This window comes from Giraffa tippelskirchi, chromosome 10, assembly GCF_054371585.1.
Source record: "Giraffa tippelskirchi isolate mGirTip1 chromosome 10, T2T-mGirTip1v1.2.pri, whole genome shotgun sequence".
Taxonomy (NCBI): Eukaryota; Metazoa; Chordata; class Mammalia; order Artiodactyla; family Giraffidae; genus Giraffa; species Giraffa tippelskirchi.
In genome coordinates this window covers 19,411,648-19,430,582 of record NC_137284.1, presented here as the reverse complement: position 1 = coordinate 19,430,582, position 18,935 = coordinate 19,411,648, and the positions used below count along the sequence as shown (strand labels likewise).

At 45.0% G+C, this 18,935-nt stretch overlaps 1 protein-coding gene across 4 annotated transcripts; it reads left to right on the top strand.

Moving 5' to 3' along the window:
- The first annotated feature begins 733 nt into the window (after positions 1-733).
- TIRAP (TIR domain containing adaptor protein) lies at positions 734-18,907 on the top strand. 4 transcript variants are annotated; one of them, XR_014066935.1, is made up of 8 exons: positions 734-801; positions 11,033-11,156; positions 11,359-11,517; positions 11,788-12,419; positions 13,441-14,031; positions 14,130-14,698; positions 14,902-15,073; positions 15,789-16,765. XR_014066935.1 is itself a non-coding variant. In XM_081535035.1 (6 exons), the coding sequence occupies exons 5-6, from the start codon at positions 13,479-13,481 to the stop codon at positions 15,806-15,808; spliced, it is 573 nt and encodes a 190-aa protein (XP_081391161.1). In that variant the 5' UTR covers positions 734-801; positions 11,033-11,156; positions 11,359-11,517; positions 11,788-12,012; positions 13,441-13,478; the 3' UTR covers positions 15,809-18,907. The 4 variants fall into 4 exon arrangements, 3 of the variants coding, with proteins under 3 accessions (XP_081391161.1, XP_081391160.1, XP_081391159.1); XM_081535035.1 differs by lacking the exons at positions 14,130-14,698; positions 14,902-15,073 and having other exon boundaries at positions 11,788-12,012; positions 15,789-18,907; XM_081535034.1 differs by lacking the exons at positions 14,130-14,698; positions 14,902-15,073 and having other exon boundaries at positions 11,788-12,090; positions 15,789-18,907.
- Positions 18,908-18,935: the final 28 nt, after the last annotated feature.

Here is an 18,935-nt window from a genome sequence, read left to right as displayed (position 1 = left end):
AGGACTCGCCACCGTTTGCCCATCTCACTTGGCCTGGCCTTAGTGCCTGCAGGGCAGCGCCCGGCCATGCTTGGACTTGAACGTGAACTTCAGGGAGCGTGCCAAGCCCAGCCGCCCCGGGAAGATTGCCTGCCTCTCCGTTGTTACCACCGACCCTAGCGTGCCTGGCCTTTGGAAAAGTCTGGCATCCTATTCCTCACTTGCCTGAAAAGAAAAAAAGGTATAAACGCTTCCCTGGCAGGGTGTTGGGGCTTCCCTGACAGCTCAGTTGGTAAAGAATCCGCCTGAAATGCAGGAGACCTCGGTTCGATTTATGGGTCGGAAACCCCGGTTCCATTCCTGGGTCGGGAAGATCCGCTGGAGAATTGATAGGCTACCCACCCCAGTATTCTTGGGCTTCCCTTGTGGCTCAGCTGGTAGGGTGAATCAAAGGTACTTTCCTTGTTTGACAGAGAACAGCCCCGAGACTGCAAGTTCCGCTGCTGGTTTCGGGGAATTCGAGAGGAAAGACCTCGCAAGCTTCCGCCGGCTCAGTGGCTGCGCGGATGCTCGCGATCCTCCCCGCGGGTCCGAGGCCGCGGCCGCGGAGGACGTGGCCGCCGCCGGGCAGGTCGCCCCCGCAGGCCCGGCTCTGGGCGCGGGAGCGGCGGGCGGAGGAGGGGCCGCGGGGCCTGGCGCCTCCGCGCTTCCGGGGCAGCGGGCGGCCGAAGGCACTTCCCCCGGACGGGCGGGCGGCCCCGCGCCGGAGTCCGCGCCCGGCACCGGTCGCACCGAGGCGGCGCCCGGCGCACCCAGGCGCAGGTGAGCGCTCGGGGCCCCGCAGGCCGGGATGGGCGGGGAGAGCAGGGGGCGGAGCCGGCAGGACCCCCGCGGGCAGTGGAACCCCCCGCTAGGCCCGCGTCCGACCCAGTTAGCAGCCGATCCCCGATCCCGGCTCCCGGACTTGCCCGCCCCTTCCCTGGGGCACCTCTGCCGGCTTCGCCGTCATTCCCTCTCCGCCCCTTTACGCGACCGCCCGTAGCACCCACAAGGCGGAAACGGGGTGAAAAGGCCCTCGGAGAGCGCTGTCACCTTCTCTGTCGCCAAGAAGCTAGTGCAGGGAGTCCTTGGTCCTGGGCAGCCTGGCTCGGTCAGGTGGCTTCCGTCTTGAATCGTAGATTCTTTTCCCTCCAGTCTCCCCTCCTCTTTCTGTGCTCGCAGCCTCTCTCTCCTCTGATGGCCTTTGTGACAGTGTTTCAGCAAGAGCGGGGCTTTACTTAAGGGTAAGGGTCTATGAGGGGGGATCCCTTCCACAGTCATTTCGTGAACCTAGGCCATGGGCTGGGCATCGCGTGACAGTACTGAGGGAGACAGAGTCAGCCCCTGTCCTCCACCTGGAGACACTAGGAAACACACACACCCAGCCAAGTGCAGATAAGAGAGGGGAGGATGGGGTACACACTCACTGAGCTGACCCAGGGGCTACGGAGAGTCAGAAATGACCCACCATCAGAGGAAGTCACGGGCTAGTTAGTTTTAAAACCTTTTATAAAAATTGAAGTACAACCTACACACAGAAAAGTGTCCAGATCTTAAGTGTACAGCATACCCAGTGTCACTGCAGGATAAATAAAACATCACTCACACTCCAGATGCCCTTTTGTGGGAGGTGTCTTCCAATTACTTTCACCTAAGGGTAACTGCTACCCTGGCTTTAACATCATAAATAATTTTATTTGGTTTTGAACTTTGGAAACTTGGGGTCATAGTTCTGTACTTTTGTGTGTGGTGTTTTGTACTCAATATGTTAATTAACTCTTGTTGCATTTAGGGGTGAGGCTTCCCCTGTAGCTTAGCAGTGAAGAATCTGCCTGCAATGCAGGAGACTCGGGTTCGATCCCTGGGTCAGGAAGATCCCCTGGAGGAGGGCATGGCAACGCACTCCAGTATTCTTGGCGGGGAAATTCCATGGACAGAAGAGACTGGCAGGCTACAGTCCATGGGGTCGAAAAGGGTCAGATACGACCGAAGCGACTTAGTACACATGCATGCATTTATTGGTAGTTCATTTATTCTCATTGATGTGTAATTTTGCACTGTATGGATAGACCCCAGTTTATTTCTACATTCTACTGGATACATAGATTGATGGATATGGATTGTTTCCAGCGTGGGGTTGTTGTAAATAGTGCTGCTGAGGCTTTCTTATGGTTGTCTTTTGGTGAGCATATGTAAGCGCTTCTGCTGAGTATATTCCTAGAAGTGGAATATAGCGCCAAACAGTTTTTCAAAGTCCCTGTTCCAGTTTACACTCCTACAGGCAGTGTATGAGTTCCTGTTTCTTCACATGCTTACCAGTACTTGATACTTACTGTCTGTCTTCTTCATTGTAGCCATCCTGCTGAGTGAGGGGGAAGTCGGGTTGCACTAAGGTTTAATTTGCATTTTTCTGATGACTAACAAATTGTGCATCTTTTCATGTCTGCTGGGGATTTGGATATCCTTTTGTGAAGAAAAGTGAAAGTGAAATTGAAGTCGCTCAGTCCTGTCTGACTCTTTGTGACCCCACGGACTGTAGCCTACCAGGCTCCTCCATCCATGGGATTTTCAAGGCAAGAGTACTGGAGTGGGTTGCCATTTCCTTCTCCAGGGGATCTTCCCAACCCAGGGATCAAACCCGGGTCTCCTGAGTTGTAGGCAGACGCTTTTACCATCTGAGCCATCAGGGAAGTCTTTTTGTGAAGCATCTGTTCAATTCTTCTGCCTGTTTTTCCAATAGGTTGTTTCTTTTTTCCTTACCAGTCTGTAAGAGTTCCTAAATATTATGCATATGAGACATATTGGATATGTAGTATTTTCTGTCTCAGGAGATTGCTTTTTCACTCTCCTGATGATGTCTTTTGAAGCACAGAAGTTCTTCCATTTAACATTGTCCAGTTTATCATTTTTTCCCTTATGGTTCTATTACTTACGTTCAGTTTTTTTCTTTCTTTCTTTTTTTTAATCGTTACCTATTGGGGACGTAGGGAGTGTGCGAACTGGGTGAAGGTGGTCAAAAGGTATAAACTTCCAGTTATAAAATAAAGAAGTTCTGGGGGTGTAGTGAACAACATGATGACTCTAGTTAATAATACTGTATTGTGTATTTGAAAGTTGCTAAGGCAGTAGTATTTAAAAGTTTTGAGGACAAGAAAAACATTGTAAGTGTATAGTAAAAGATGCTAACTAGACTTCTTGTGATGATCATTTCTAAATATATACATAAGTTGAATCATTATGTTGTTCACCTAAACTAGTACAGTGTTAGATGTCAATTATACCTCAATTTTGAAAAATCAGGAAAATAATCATAGAAAGATAATCGCCTATATTTTCTTCTAAAAGCTTTGTTGGGATTCTCATGTATATCTACTACCCATTTGAAATTACTTTTTTAGTATGTTGGGGTATGTGGGTCAAGATTCATTTGGTCCTACAAGGCGGTCTAAATTGACCCAGACCACCTTTCCCATCGTACTGCAGTGTCAGTTTTGTTATAAACCAGGAGACTGTACAGATGTGGGTCTGTTTCTGAACACCCTATTCTTCCATTAGTCTGTTCTTGTACATGAATATCATTGTGCCTTCATTACTGTTGTTTTATACTGTCTTTATTATGCTGGTAGTGGAAGTCCTCTCAAAGTTCCTCTTTAAAAATTTTAGGTTTTTTTTTTTTTATATCTGACCTCCCCACCCCCAAGCCTTTTTCAAAAACATATAAAAAGCAATCATTTTGAAAGCTCAAAAGGAAACTAATGTATAAAGGCATAATTTATAAACTGTGTCCATAATTAAATTCATTGCTCCCACAATCTATATTACATTCAATGCCTGCATATTTACATGAGACCTACAGCAAAGAACATAAAAAGTAAATTCGCATCACTTTAGTTTAAAACGACCTTTAGGATTATAGTTGTAAAGCAAAGTAAGTGATAAGTGAAGTTGCTCAGTCGTGTCCGACTCTTTGCGACCGCATGGACTGTAGCCTACCAGGCTCCTCCGTCCAAGGGATTTTCCAGCAAGAGTACTGGAGTGGGTTGCCATTTCCTTCTCCAGAAGATCTTCCCGACCCAGGGATTGAACCAGGGTCTCCCTCATTGTAGGCAGATGCTTTACCTTCTGAGCCACCAGGGAACAAAGGGAGTTTTTTAAAACTTAGGAACTGTTTTCCAAAGACCAGTTTGCTACATTTGACAAAATATAGCAACACATTAAAATACTTCCCATTCATGTTTGGTCAGTAAGATATATTCCTATGTGACTGAAATATAGCTAAGGTTTTAGATTTTAACAACCAAAGTCACAATGCTTTTGATTTATAATTTAGGGAGTTCCCTGGTACATTGACTACTGGTTAGGATTCATCGCTGTCACTGCTATGGCCCAGATTCCATCCCTGGTCTGGGAACTGAGATCTCACAGGCTGTACAGTCAAAATGTAAAAAAATAAAATAGTGGGTGCTTCTATACACACACGCACACACACACACATATGAAAATTTTGACATGCTATTTATTTATTTATTTTTGGCTATGCTGGGTCTTCATTGCTGTGCAGGCTTTCTCTGGTTGTGGCGAGGAAGGGCTCCTCTCTAGCTGCAGTGCGTGGGCTTCTCATTGCAGTAGCTTCTCCCTTTATGGAGTATGGGCTGTAGGTGCTTGGGCTTCAGTAGTTGTGACCTGTGGGCTTGGTAGTTGTAGCTCTGGGGCTCTAGGGCACAGGCTCAGTAGTTGCAGCGAACAGGCTTAGTTGCTCCTTGGCTTGTGGGATCTTCCCAGACCAGGGATTGAACCCAAGTCTCCTGTATCGGTAGGCAGATTCTTTAACACTGAGCCACTAGGGAAGCCCTTGACATGTTTGGTAGTGGTTTAGTCGCTAAGTCGTGTCCAACTCTTGTGACCCCACGGACTGTAGCCCGCCAGGCTCCTCTGTCCATGGGATTTTCCAGGCAAGAATACTGGAGTGGGTTGCCATTTCCTTCTCCAGGATATCTTCCCGACCCAAGATTGAACCCCGGTCTCCTGCATTGCAGGCAGATTCCTTACCGACTGAGCTATGTTTAAAAGTCTTCAAAATTTACAAAATGTAGTGCTCAAAGCATTTGTACTTTGTTATATATTCAGCAAAAAGGTTTAGTTTAATATAGATTATAAGACTTCAGTTAATTACCCAGAATTCTATGACTATTTTCTGCCTGCTAGAGTCCCATCTTAAATCTGACTTTATAGCAAAATCAGTAGTTTGAAATTTAATTCACAAAATCAATTCCAAGATTTGCTGGGCACTTTTCAATTATTCCACTGCTTATATACACCGAGACAAGTGGTTCCTTGTGTCAGAATTACCTGAAGAGCTCTTAAAAAATACAGATTTGCGGGCCCCACTGTATTGAATAAGAATTTCCAGAGGTAGCTATTTTTAAATTAATTAATTATTTCTTATTTTTGGCTGTGCTGGATCTTCATTGGTGCATGCAGGCTTTCTCTAGTTGTGGCTCGTGGGGACTACTCTCTAGTTGTGGTGTGTGGGCTTCTCTTTTCTGTGGCTTCTCTTGTTGCCGATCACCAGCTTTAGGGTGCACAGGCTTCAGTGGTTGGGGCGTATGGACTCAGCTGCCCTGAAGCACGTGGGATCTCCCTGGAGTGGAGATTGAACCTGTGTCCCCTGCATTGGCAGGCAGATTCTTAACCACTGGACCACCAGAGAAGTCTGGTTGCTATATTTTTTTAAAGTTTTCCCGGTGATAATGATACGCAGTTTCGTTTGGGAACCACTGCTGCAGCCCACTAGACCAGTCTTTAGGTGCATCAGAATCCTGGAATATTTGGGGGGGGTTTGTTAGTATTTTTTGTGTGTGTGTTTTGTTGGCTTTTTTTGTGTGTGTGTGTGATTTTTGTTTTTTTGCTTGGTTGGTTTTTGTTTGTTTTGCCGCAATATGCGGCTTGCGGGATCTTAGTTCTCCAGCCAGGAATTGAAACCAAGGCCCCAGCATTGAGAGCACCGAGTCCCAACCACTGGACCTCCAGGGAATTCCTGTTTAAAAACCGGGTTCCCAAGTCTTCCTCCCAGAGATGTGATTCAGTGGATTTGGGGTGGGGCATAGGAACTGGCATTTTTAAGCTCTTCATTGTGATTGGTCCCTGTGTTCACTTTCTGTGATGCATGACAAATTAGTACAAATTTAGCAGCTTAACCAACACCCATCTGTTACCTCAAAGTTTCTGTGGATCAAGGGCCGGGGAAGGGCTTGGCTGAGTCTTCTGCTGGGGTCTTACCCAGCCGCAGTCCAGGTGTGAGCTAGGGCTGTGGTGCCATCAGAGATGCAAATGGGAAAAGAATCACTAATAAGCCCCCTCAGGTTATTTGTTGGCAGAATTCACCTCCTTGAAGTTGTAGGACTGAGGTCAGTTTCTTGCTGGCCATTAGCGGGACACCACTCTTGGCTTCTCAAGGCTGCCTGAAGTTCCTGATACCTGACTCTCTCATGACATAGCAAATTCTTCCAAGTTAGCAAAGGAGGCTCTCTCCAGTCTGCTAAGATGGACTTTTACACCCACACCCATGCACACACATACATCTGTATTAATACACAATATCCACATATTGTGTATTATCTATTTATCAAAAGGTATTCATTATACCTATTGATACATACATATAGTATGTATATTTTCTATATAAGATACGTATATATAAATATTTAGATATTTATATTATATGTAGAAAATATTTATATAAACATATAAATAATATATATTTAAATTATGTATAATTTATATATAAATATATAGATATTTATATATACATATAAGCAAATATACATACTGTATGTATGTACCAATAGGCATAAACATATATACACACGATTATGTTACTATGTATATGATATGTATATGTGTATATACATTTATAAACATATGTGCACACACAGAAACACACCATACAAATAGTAACAAAATATGTGAGTGACATACTACACCTTTGCCATACCCTGTTGTAAGAAGTTATATGTCCTGTCCATGCTTACAGTTGTGAACATTGGGGCCACTATAGTGTCCATAACTGTATTGTGCCTATCAAGCTATTAACAGTTAATTTCAGTACTTTAAAAAAATACTTATTTTGATTGCGCCAGCTCTTAAGTTGCAGCATGCAGGATCTTTAGTTGTAGCATTCAACGAAGTCTTATGTGGGATCTAGTTCCCTGACCAGGGATCAAACCTGGGCCCCCTGCATTGGAAGCGGGGAGTCTTAGCCACTGGGCCACCAAGAAAGTCCCATAATTTCAGTGCTTTAAGGGACATTGTCCTGCAAGTTCTAATGAATCCTGTCCTGACAAGTATTTCAGCAAGTGTTTGAGCCTTTGAAACCAGTGTTCTTAATTTTGAAGTCAAAGATCAAATGAAGTGTAGATGATACTATATCCATCACAGAAGTGAAAAACTCCCTCGAACAGTTTAGACCTTTAAGCAGACCAGTTTTTAGCACTTAGATTCAATGCTTTCTCTATTCAGTAGCCTTGCATACATCAAAGATTGTGTATTACTTTCCCATTGCTTCTGTAACAAAGTACCACAAACAGTGGATTCGTCCTGAACACATTTATTATCTTATAGATTCTGTGCATCCCTTCTGGAGTTTCTAGGGAGGATTCCAGGTCTTTGCCTCTTCCGACTTCTGAAGGGTGCCGCGTTCCTGCTGATAGCCCCATGTTGGCAGAATTCATCTCCTTGAAGAGGAGCCGCACATTACCCCGACCTCTGCTTTTGCTGTCACACCTCATCTCACTCTGACCCTTCTAACTCTTCTAAGACCTTTGTGATTACATTGGCCCACCTAGATAATCCAGGCTAATCTTCCTATCTCCAGACCCTTAATCACATCTGCAAAGTCTGCTTCTCCCAAGTAAGGTAGCTTATTTTCACCCAGGATTAGATTGTGGACATCTTTGGGGGACCACTGTGCCATCTTCCACAGATAATATTTCCTGTTTAACAGAAATGGAATATGAATTAGATAAGATACATAATCATATATCATCATAGGTTTCAGTACATTTCCTATACAATAGATATTGGAGACCAGTTAGATATTGAATAATACTTAGTACACTTTGGGTTTTATTCAGTGAAGCTTTATAGTATTTACCTCACATATTAAGTTCCTTCTTATAATATTGAAAAAGTATCCTAAAAACACTGACATTAACATGCTACTGGTTTTTTGATTTTGGTTTTGTTTTGAAGACACTCTTTACTAATTTTCTATCAAGTTTTTGTAATTATCTACAAAGTAGGTATTTAGGTCTATATCCTTCTACTTGATGAACTATGTATATGATATGTATATGTGTGTATAAACAGGGAAAAGTGACTACAGAACAAATGAGAGAATAGACAGAGCGAGTGATGAGAACTTCCAGTTGGAGATTTGGGTTCATTAGCTTCTTGTCTGCCTGACAAGTATGTCTCCTACATCTAATACACAACTATTACTAAAGCTTGTCAAGATTAAAGCATATCTGCGTGTGATCGCTCCACAACCTCAGCTGCACAAGAACTGAAAAGAAACAAGGAAAATGCAGTAGGGTTTTAGATTCTAGGAAATAGACAGTGTACCCAGTTAATGGAACTGATCTTCATTCTTGCTCAATTTTCCTTTGTCAAAGATGCTATTTCCTGTGTTTGAACTTTTCCATAACATCAGTCACTAGGGCTTATACCAGTCCACTTCCAGTGGCTATTGGGCAATTGGATTTCTTCTTAAACAAGCAATGAAAAAACACAGCTACCAAAAATCAGCATATAGTGTCAAAAGGGTAAGTCACTTGATAAACTGAGAAACTGAATCTTAAATCTACATTGGTTAAGTAGACTAAAGTTTTATGTTAATTTTGATACTTTAAGCTGTCATAAAAATATCAAATCAGTCTCAGTTTGTGTGTCAAAGCCAAATAATGAATTTTCAAATTAAAACACAATTGAAAAAACATTTAAGATAAAAAGTAAGTAGCATTGTGTCTACTACTGGGGGGGCTGGGGGTAGGGGGCGGGGCAGGGAGGGGAAGGACATCTTGAATGGCTGAAATGAAGTTGTCAAGAGACAACAACTCCTAGACTTCCTTGGTGGTCCAGTGGTTAAGTCTCCGCGCTTCCAATGTAGGGGACTTGGGTTCGATCCCTGGTCGAGGAACTAGAGCCCATGTGCCGCAACTAAGACCTGGCACAGCTGGCACAGCCAAATTAAAGCAAAAAAACCAACAACTCCCAAATCTAACAGTGGTTACTAGGCACTGCCTCAGCCTCTCCACTTAGGGGGTCTGAAATCCAAAGAATATTAGGTAGGAAAAGAAACACACATCTTTGTTCATGTTCCCATTTTCGTGTCCTTTTGGCTGGCTTAGCAGCTGTCTGCTTTGCTCTTTCAAACATGCCTCTTCCCAAGCCCATCCCAACTCCTCCTTCTGCCCCCGAACACCTGCCCCACCCTCTGCTGCTGCAGTTCAAGTTTTCCCTTTTTTGAACTTTTATATGTTTCCATGAATCATCAGTACCTCTTGTCTTCTCTCCACTGGCTTGGCATAAAGGGTGTTCAGCATTTAGCAGAATGAAGCATGTTTGTCCAACGTTGAAAGACTTTCTTCAGGTTTCGAAAACTCTTTATCTCAGTGTGTCTATTCAGACATGTCCTTTCTCTGTGGCTTCCCGGGGTGGTGGGCGGGGAGGCGGCGGGACAGAGTTGTCTTGACCTCTGCAGATCCATCAAATAGTGAGAGAGCAGTCGTTACTCTAGTGCCAAGTTCTCTACCAACCCTTCACCTCCAGAAGCCACTAGATCGCAGTGACTCTGTTTCAGATCAGGGTGGGCTCTGCTCCACACAGTATCCTCCCAGAAACCTAAGCAGAGTCTCCACCATCAGGGACACTGGGTCACTGTGGTGGGAAGAGAACACAGCAAGTTGCCACCTGAGGTAGTCTTGGTCCTTTGCATTTCCATATAAATGTTGATGCCTTTTGACAATTCCTTCCCTCCACCTCCAAAAAGTAAACCAAAAACCTTCTGGAATTTGGAAAAACATTGAATATATATCCCTCCAATATCTGGCTTGTTTTATTTTTTAAAATATCTATTTGCTGCGTTGGGTCTTAGTTTCATCATACAGCGTCTTTCATTGTGGCGTGTGGACTCTCTAGTTGCAGCTCTTGGGCTTAGTAAGTCTGTGGGATATGGATCTTAGTTCCTCCACCAGGGATTAAACCCAGGTCCCCTGCATTGCAAGGTGGATTCTTAACCACTGGCCCACCAGGGAAGTCCCTGGATCATTTTATTTTTTCATATTTATTTATTTATTTATTATTTTCTCTATTTGTGAAGAGCAGGTGCTTGGGCTTCTCATTGCGGTGGCATTTCTTGTTGTGGAGCACTGGCAGGCTCTAGAGTGCGCAGGCTTCAGTAGTTGCGATTTGCGGGTTCTAGAACACAAGCTCAACAGCTGTGGCAAACGGGCTTAATTGCCCCAGGCATATGGAATCTTCCTGGACCAGGGATTGAACCTGTGTCTCCTGCATTGGCAGGCAGATTCTTTACCACTGAGCTACCAGGGTAATTTTTTTCTGAGCATTCTATGCCGTGTACTTTACGTAAATCATCTCATGTAGTCTTCACAATAATGCTGAGCAGGTTGTAGTATTATTCCCATTTCACAGATGGAAAAACTCAAGTTTTGCAAGAGTAAGTAGTTTACCAGAGGCCACAGTTCATAAGAGATCTAGGAACTCTGCCTGCAGAGTCTGTAAACTTTACCACTTTGTGCAGCTGAAGGAGAGAGGGAGGGAGAAAGGGCTGGATGGCTGAGGGGTGGATGGAGGGAGTTATTTGGGGAAAGGCAGGCTTGGAGGAAAAGTCCTCCAAGGTTTCTTACATGTGCTGGCTCTCTACTGCAAAATATCTGTTTACCTTGATACATAATTATTTGTTCAAATAGCAACGGACCTTCTTCTCTGATTTCAGCATTTACACAGGAAGTTCCTACATCAAGGTGCTTGCCAGTCGCCCTTCCCCAGATCCCGAATGCACCCCTGGCCAGGTGGCGCAGAGGACAGTCACTCTGCTGGTCATGCTGAGCTCATACTCTGTAAGTCTGATCATTACACAGATTGGGGTTTCTCTAGACCAGTTCTAATCCCAGTGGGGGCTGACCCTAATCCCATAAGGGACCCATTTAGAGATTGAGCCTCTGTCAGGTACCCAGAGAGAAAAGAACTCCCAGAACCCATGCCCTGGGACTGGGAGTAAGGTAGATCCACCTTTTGTGACCCTCTCTCTGTCTCTTGTAGAATGGCTGTTCCATGAGGTCAAGACTGGGGCCCCTCCCTTCTCCCACTTTACCAATGCCCGATCTCATGGGGTTAGTTTGGAGCCCACCACGATGGCATCATCAACCTCCTCCCCGGCTCCTGGCTCCAGGTCCAAGAAGCCTCTGGGCAAGATGGCTGGTGAGTGGACACAGACTCCTAATTCCAGGAGGCTGCCTGGCCCCCAAACACAGGCCCTGGAGAGATTCAAAGGAGGCTGATGGTGGGGGGGAGTGGTCCTGTCTTGACCTCAGTGCCTAGGGCTCTGTGGGGAGTGAGGAGGTGTGCCTCTGGGAGCCTTCAATCATTTTGGCTCACTGGTCTCCCAGGTGTGCTCAGCTAATCCTCCCAGCCTGGAAACCACCGTGCTGAGTACTTAACTTGATGTCTCTTGTCATCTAAATCACTCAGAACCATTCAGAGGAAGGAGACAAGCAGAGCAGAGAGAGAGGACAAATCCACCTCCAGAACACCAAACTTTCTGTCCTGATCAAAAGCTGGAGAAGCTGAGTTGAAATCATTTGGAGTACTCAACAATATGCTAGATACGGCATTATTTCCTCTAACCTTCAACAACAACTGAAATGAGCCCATTTTCCAGATAAGGAAGTGAAAACATCGACTGGCTTGTTTAAGGTCATCCAGAAAGCAAGCAGTCCACAATCAAATCTGTGCGGCCCTCCAAAGTGTGGTTTGGAATCAATCAGTGCTAAGGTCTTCAGGAGCTCTGGACAGTGACCTCCTTCCACATTTCCATTTTACCCATTTGGCAGGAAGCTAGGGTTTCTCAGGGCTTCCCAAGTGGCTCTAGTGGTAAAGAACCTGCCTGACAATGCAGGAGACATAAGAGATGTGGGTTTGATCCCTGGGTTGGGAAGATCCCCTGGAGGAGGATATGACAACCTACTCCAGTATTCTTGTGTGGAGAATCCCATAGACAGAGGAGCTAATGCGCTACAGTCCACAGGGTAATGGAGTCGAACATGATTGAGGAGACTCAGCATGCATGTACCTAGCACGTAGGATTTCTCATGGCCAAACAGGTGCCAATCCCTGTCTTTCTTTTGCTCCCTGTCATCTAAATCCTCCTCCCCTCAGTGCTAAAAGTGGGTTTGGGGACCAACTGACATTTACCAGCTTTACATAATTCTGCTTACAGACTCACAGATAGTTGACTAGTCATCTCGTGGGAAGTTCTGGTTAGGATGGGGGTATCAGAAACCAAAGAGCATGGAGCAGGAAAAGCTGTCTTTCCTAATCAGGCTGGTAAAACAGCTAGAGTTGTTGTTGTTTTTTCTCATATTGTTATTATACCAAAGATTGTTTTTTTTTTAATTTTTGAGGTATAATTGACATACGCTATTCCATTAGTTTCAGATGTACAACATAATGATCCAGCATTTGTATACATTGTGAGATAATCATCACGCTAAATCTGGTTAACATCCATCACCTTACAGTTCCTTCTTATGATGAGAGCTTTTAAGATCTACTCTCTTAGTAACTTTCAAATATGCAGTACAGTAGGACAAGCTGGTATTACATCTCCGCTGACTTATAAAACTGCCAGGCTTATTTATTTATTTTGGCTGCTCTGGGTCTCTGTTGCTGTGTGTGGGCTTTCTCTAGTTGTAGTGTGCAGCCTTCTCATTGCGATGACTTCCCTTGTTGAGGAGCTTAGGCTCTAGGGCACGTGGGCACCAGTAGTTTCTGCTCATGGGCTCTAGAGTGAGGGCTGGAGCTTAGTTCCCCGGAGGCACGTCGAATCTTCCTGGACCAGGGATGAAACCTGTGTGCCCTGCATTGGCAGGCGGATTCTCAACCACTGGGCCACCCGGGAAGTGGGAACAACCAGCTTTTATGTATTCCCCAAACCTTTAAAGATAAGGGGAAGTTTGGGGCAAGTCCTGAAGGATGGACACAGTCCACAGAACCGCTGGTGTGAGAAGGTGGGCAGGAGAGGCGGACTGGGGTCCATCCCGAGGTGACTCCTCTCTAGTGGGGTCGGGAGGAAGCCCCTGCTGAGAACTCCAAGCCTAAACAGTGCCTCTCCCCCGCCCGCAGACTGGTTCAGGCAGGCCCTGTCGAGGAAGCCCACGAAGATGCCCGTCTCCCCAGAAAGCGCCCCCAGTGCCGTTTCACAGCCGAGCTCACCGGACAGGGCCCCATCCCTGGGCCCCAGCTCAGAGGTGTCTCCCATCCCTACACCGTCGCACGGGGGCGCCGACGGCGGCAGCAGCAGCAGCGGCCGCTGGAGCAAGGACTATGATGTGTGCGTGTGCCACAGCGAGGAGGACCTGGTGGCCGCCCAGGAGCTGGTCTCCTACCTGGAGGGCGGCGCCGCCAGCCTGCGCTGCTTCTTGCAGCTTCGCGACGCCACCCCCGGCGGCGCCATCGTGTCCGAGCTGTGCCACGCGCTGAGCAGCAGCCACTGCCGCGTGCTGCTTATTACCCCCGGCTTCCTCCGGGACCCGTGGTGCAGGTACCAGATGCTGCAGGCGCTGAGCGAGGCCCCCGGGGCCGAGGGCCGCACCATCCCCCTGATGTCCGGCCTCAGCAGAGCCGCCTACCCCGCCGAGCTCCGATACATGTACTTCGTGGATGGCCGCGGTCCCGAAGGTGGCTTCCGCCAAGTCAAGGAGGCTGTCATGCGGTGTAAGCTTTGGGGAAGGGCTTGCTCTACCTGGGCTTTTAGGAGACACCCAGTGTGGCCTAGTATGGGCTTCACTCTACACTCTATTTTATCTTTTTAGGAAAATATTTGTCTGCCCAGCATCTTTTAGCTGGCGGGGATCTTCCTTGAAGCTTGAAGGCTCTTTTAGTTGTCAAGTGAGAACTCTTAGTGGCAGGGAGGCAGGATCTAGTTCCTTGACCAGGGATGGAACAACCAGTACCCCCTCCACCCCGCACTGGGAGCACAGAGTCTTAACCACTGGACCACCAGGGAAGTCCCTAGGCTTCACTTGATTGCACTTGGCAAATACTGTGTTTTGTTTTGTTTTGTTTTTTACAAACAGAAGGTTTGTGGCAACCTTTTGTGGTCAGATGATAATTAGCATTTTTTTTCTTTTTTAGCACTATGTATTTTTAAATTAGGGCTTCCCTGGTGGCTCAGATGGTAAAGAATCTGCCTGCAATGCAGACCCGGATTCGATCCCTGGGTGGGTGGGGAAGATCATCTGGAGAAGGAAATGGCAACCCACTGCAGTATTCTTGTCTGGAGAATTCCATGGACAGAGGAGCCTGGTAGACTACAGTCCATGGGGTCACAAAGAGTCAGATAAGACTGAGCAGTTGTTCCTATTCCTATTTTTTAATTAAGGTATGTACATTTTTTAATCAACTTTTTATTGAAGTATATTTGATTTACAATGTTGTGTTAATTTCTGCTCTACAGCAAAGTGATTCAGTTATACATATTTTTAAATCTTTTCCATTATGGTTAATCATAGGATATTGAATATAGTTCTCTGTGAAGGTATGTACATTGTTTTTAAAAACATCATGCTTTTGAACACTTAATAGACTACAGGAGAGTATAAACATAACTTCTACATGCCCTGGGAAGCCAAAGAATTTGTGACTCACTTGACTGCAATATTCGCTTTATTATGGTGGTCTGTAACTGAACCTGCAGTGTTTCTGAGGTCTGCCTGTAGTTCAGAATGCAGGCTCTGGAAAAGACCGTGTTACCTAGGTGAGTTACTTAACTGCTCTGTGCCTGGGTTTTCTCATTGGTTGAATGAGAATTATATTATTTACCTTAATAAGTATGTACACTAAGTAGGTATTCAGGACATTGCCTACCATATGTAAAGTATTCGTAACAGGCAAGGCCTAGCACATGTCAAGTCCTCAATAAATATGAGCCATTATCATCATTATTGAGACTTCCCAGGTGGCTCAGTGGGTAAAGAATTAGCCTGCAATGCAGGAGACACGGGTTGGATCCCTGGGTCAGAAAGATCCCCTGGAGGAGAAAATGGCAACCCACTCCAGTATTCTTGGCTGGGAAATCCCATGGACAGAGGAATCTTGTGGGCTACAGTCCTTGGGGTCGCAAAGAGTTGGACATGACTGAGTGACTAAACATATACACACATACACATCATCATTATTAGTATTAATAGTATTAGATTTCTCTCATTGAGGTCAGGTTGGCAATGTCCACCAAGAGCTAGGAACATGCCAGGAGGGACCCTAGTTTAGTATTGGTTTAGTAAAGCAAACAGGTGCAAAATAATAGGAAAGGATTGCCCATGATAAGCATATCCAGGGAGGGGCAATATGTAACAGTGGGTTTGGAAGGTAAAATAGATTAAAAGGCAGCAGAGGTGGGGAGGTGTTGGGGAAACAGAGATGCTGGGATCTGAGGATGGTGACAAGCCCTGCGCCTCTTGGATCTCTTTCAGACCTGCAGACGCTTGGCTGACGCTTGATCCATCACCACGGCACCCAGACAGTTGGAGCAAAGCGGGAAATGGAGTTAGAAGGCCCAGGGCCTGGGATTCCAGCAGACACACTGAGTTGTAAGGAGTGAGTTTGCAGGACATTGTATGTGACCCAGGGATCAGACTGTCTGTGGCCTCTGTATCTGAGGGCTCTCAGGAAGGACCCAGGGAAGTGGGGGAGTCCCCCAGGAAGGCCTGGCGAGGCTGGGGACTCCCCCAGGAAGGCCTGGGGAGACTGGGGACTTACCCAAGAAGGCCTGGGGAGACTGGGGATCCCCCAGGAAGGCCTGGAAGAGCCAGAAAGTGGAGGTGGGAGGAAGTGCTGATACCAAGATATGGCCCACGTGATGCCGCCTGCGTGACTGGACATGAAGCCTGGCAGGTCGTGTCTATGTCTTCATCCCCTGGAATCAGGCACTGGTGTTGAGGTGCATTCCTCTTGAAGAGGTGGCTCACCTGAGTAAGGAGCTGGGATCCTGGACCACTTGCCTCAGCTGTGTGGTTTCCCCTGGTGCCTGGCAAGCCCTGAGCAGGCCTCAGGAGAAAGCAACAGGTGTGGTGTCTTGCTCACTCACACTCCTGTCAGGGTCTCCCTGTGACGTCGTTCACGTCTGAAAGGTACGTTGAAGATGCCCTCAGCGCTGTTGTTTGTTTCCACTGCACACCTGTCATTCAAGACCCACACGTAGAGACCATTCAGAAGAGATAGGAGAGAGCAGGGAGCAGAGGGGGCGAAGAGAAGGGAAACTCAGACCCTTTAGCTGGGATCAAAAGCCCACTCACCGATGCGCTGACATATGGGGGCTTTGCCAGAGGTCTGGCAGGAACTCATGCTTTCTCATGCAGAGAGCTCCTCACCTCTGCACTCAGAGGAATCAGCCTATTTCCTCTGGAGGATGGTAGGTTTTCAATAAAACTTGTTGTTGAGCTGAAATGAACTTATTATTTCCCTGATGTATACTTTTGTGTCTTTTCATTAACTTCCCCCCATCTCGTTTTACTGAAAAAATATTACACATATACATATATTTTTCTAAAAACTGAGATATAATTGACATATATTAGTTTCAAGTGTACATGATTTGCTATCTGCATATATGAAAAAACCTTTATTTCAATTACAAATTATCTTATTACATATGAAAGGACTAAAGAATAATGTAGTACACTCATGTACTCCACACCCAGCTTAGAAGCAAAACCTCACAAGCCCCATGTTGCTCCCTATCTGTCCTTAATTATATTCTCCTTCCTTCTCCCACTAGAAATAACCACTATTCTAAATTTTGAATGTTATCACTCTTAGCTTTTCTCTAGAAATTTATTACATATGTATGCATCCCTGACAACACACTTTTACATGGTTTTGTATTGTAAATAAGTGGTTTTATGTTTACAGATTATGCAAATTCCTTCCTTTGGCCATATGTTTGTAAGATGTATCCATGTTGATTCATGGAACTCCTGTACATTCACTTTCATTCCATTATGTAAATATAACTCCATTTAGCTGCACATTCTTTTACAAATGGACACTGGGTTGTTTCCAGGTTTTTTTTTTTTTTCCACTGTTGAAAACAATAAGCCTTTGAGCATTTTTATTCTTGTATATGTTTTCCAGGGCAAGATCTTCTAGGATTTAACCTAGATGGGGAATAGTCAAGAGTATCTAATGGTTTTGGTAGAAGAAATAAAATTTTCCTCCAAGTTGATTCTGCCAATTTCTGTTCCTACCTTCTGTGTTTAAGAGTTGCCACTTTTTCAAGTTCTTGCTAACAATTAGAATTATCAAATTCTTTTATTTTTATTTTTTTGCTGCACCACACAACTTTTGGGATCTTACTTCCCTGATCAGGGATTGAACCCAGGCCCTGGCAGTGAAAGCACAGAGTCCTAAACACTGGACCGCTAGGGAATTACTTAGAATTATCAGTTTTTTAGGGCTTCTCTAGTAGCTCAGACGGTAAAGCATCTGCCTGCAATGCAGGACACCAGGGTTCAATCCCTGGGTTGGGAAGATCCCCCTGAGAAGGCAATAGCAGCCCACTCCAGTATTCTTGCCCGAAGAATTCCATGGACAGAGGAGCCTGGTGGGCTACAGTCCACGGAGTCATAAAGAGTCAGACACAACTGAGTGACTAACACACACACACAGTGTTTGTTAATTTGGTGGGTGAATACTGGTATCCTATTGTCATAATATTCTTTCTTCTCTTTTGCCTTTATTATAAAAAATATACACTAAAAGGAAGGAGGCAGTTTGACAAATTCCTGTATACCTATCACCCAGTTTCAACAATTACCAACTCAGAGATAAGCTTTTATTAACAATAACCCTACTCATAAGTCACCTCCAGATCATTTGAAGCAAAACCCAGGTGTTATTTTATTTCTAAATATTTAAGTATGTCTCTCTAAATTATTAGAAGTTAAAAAAAAAATATGACCACAATATAACCATCTTTTAAAGAGTTTTATTTTTTAATGTAAACACTTTTATCTATTACTTTGTAGTTTGTGCTTTTTGTGTCTTCTTTGGGAAATCTTCCCTACTCTTGTGTTTTCTTATGGAAGTATTTTACCTTTGGTTCTTTAATCCAGCTGGGTGTGTTGTTTGGGTTTGTTTTTGTTGCTCTCGATTTATAAGTCAGAGATCCATTTCCCCCCATTTGAACAGCCATTATTTCCTGACGTCCATCCTCCCCCACTGACTGTGCTGTCACTGGTGTCATATGTCACACGCCTAGGTTCTCCAGGCTCCTTCCTTCACCTGTTCACGTACCCTGTGTCAGAGGCACCCTGGCTTACTTACTGTGGTTGTTAGGAAACCTTGATAATTTACAGTCAGCTCTTCCCACTTCTTTTATTCCTCGGAATCACTTCAACCCTTCCCGTTCCTTTATTCTTTCATATAAATTGTTTATTCAGTGTGTCTGAGGCCACTTAGTATTTTTATTGGACTTACATTGAGTTGAGAGATTAATTTGGAAAGAATAGATGTTTTAATACTTTATAAAAATGTTATGACTCCATTTCTTTGTCTTTAAATGTATTTCAATAAACTTTACAAATCTTTTCCATATTGGTCAGTCACATTTTTTTTTTCTT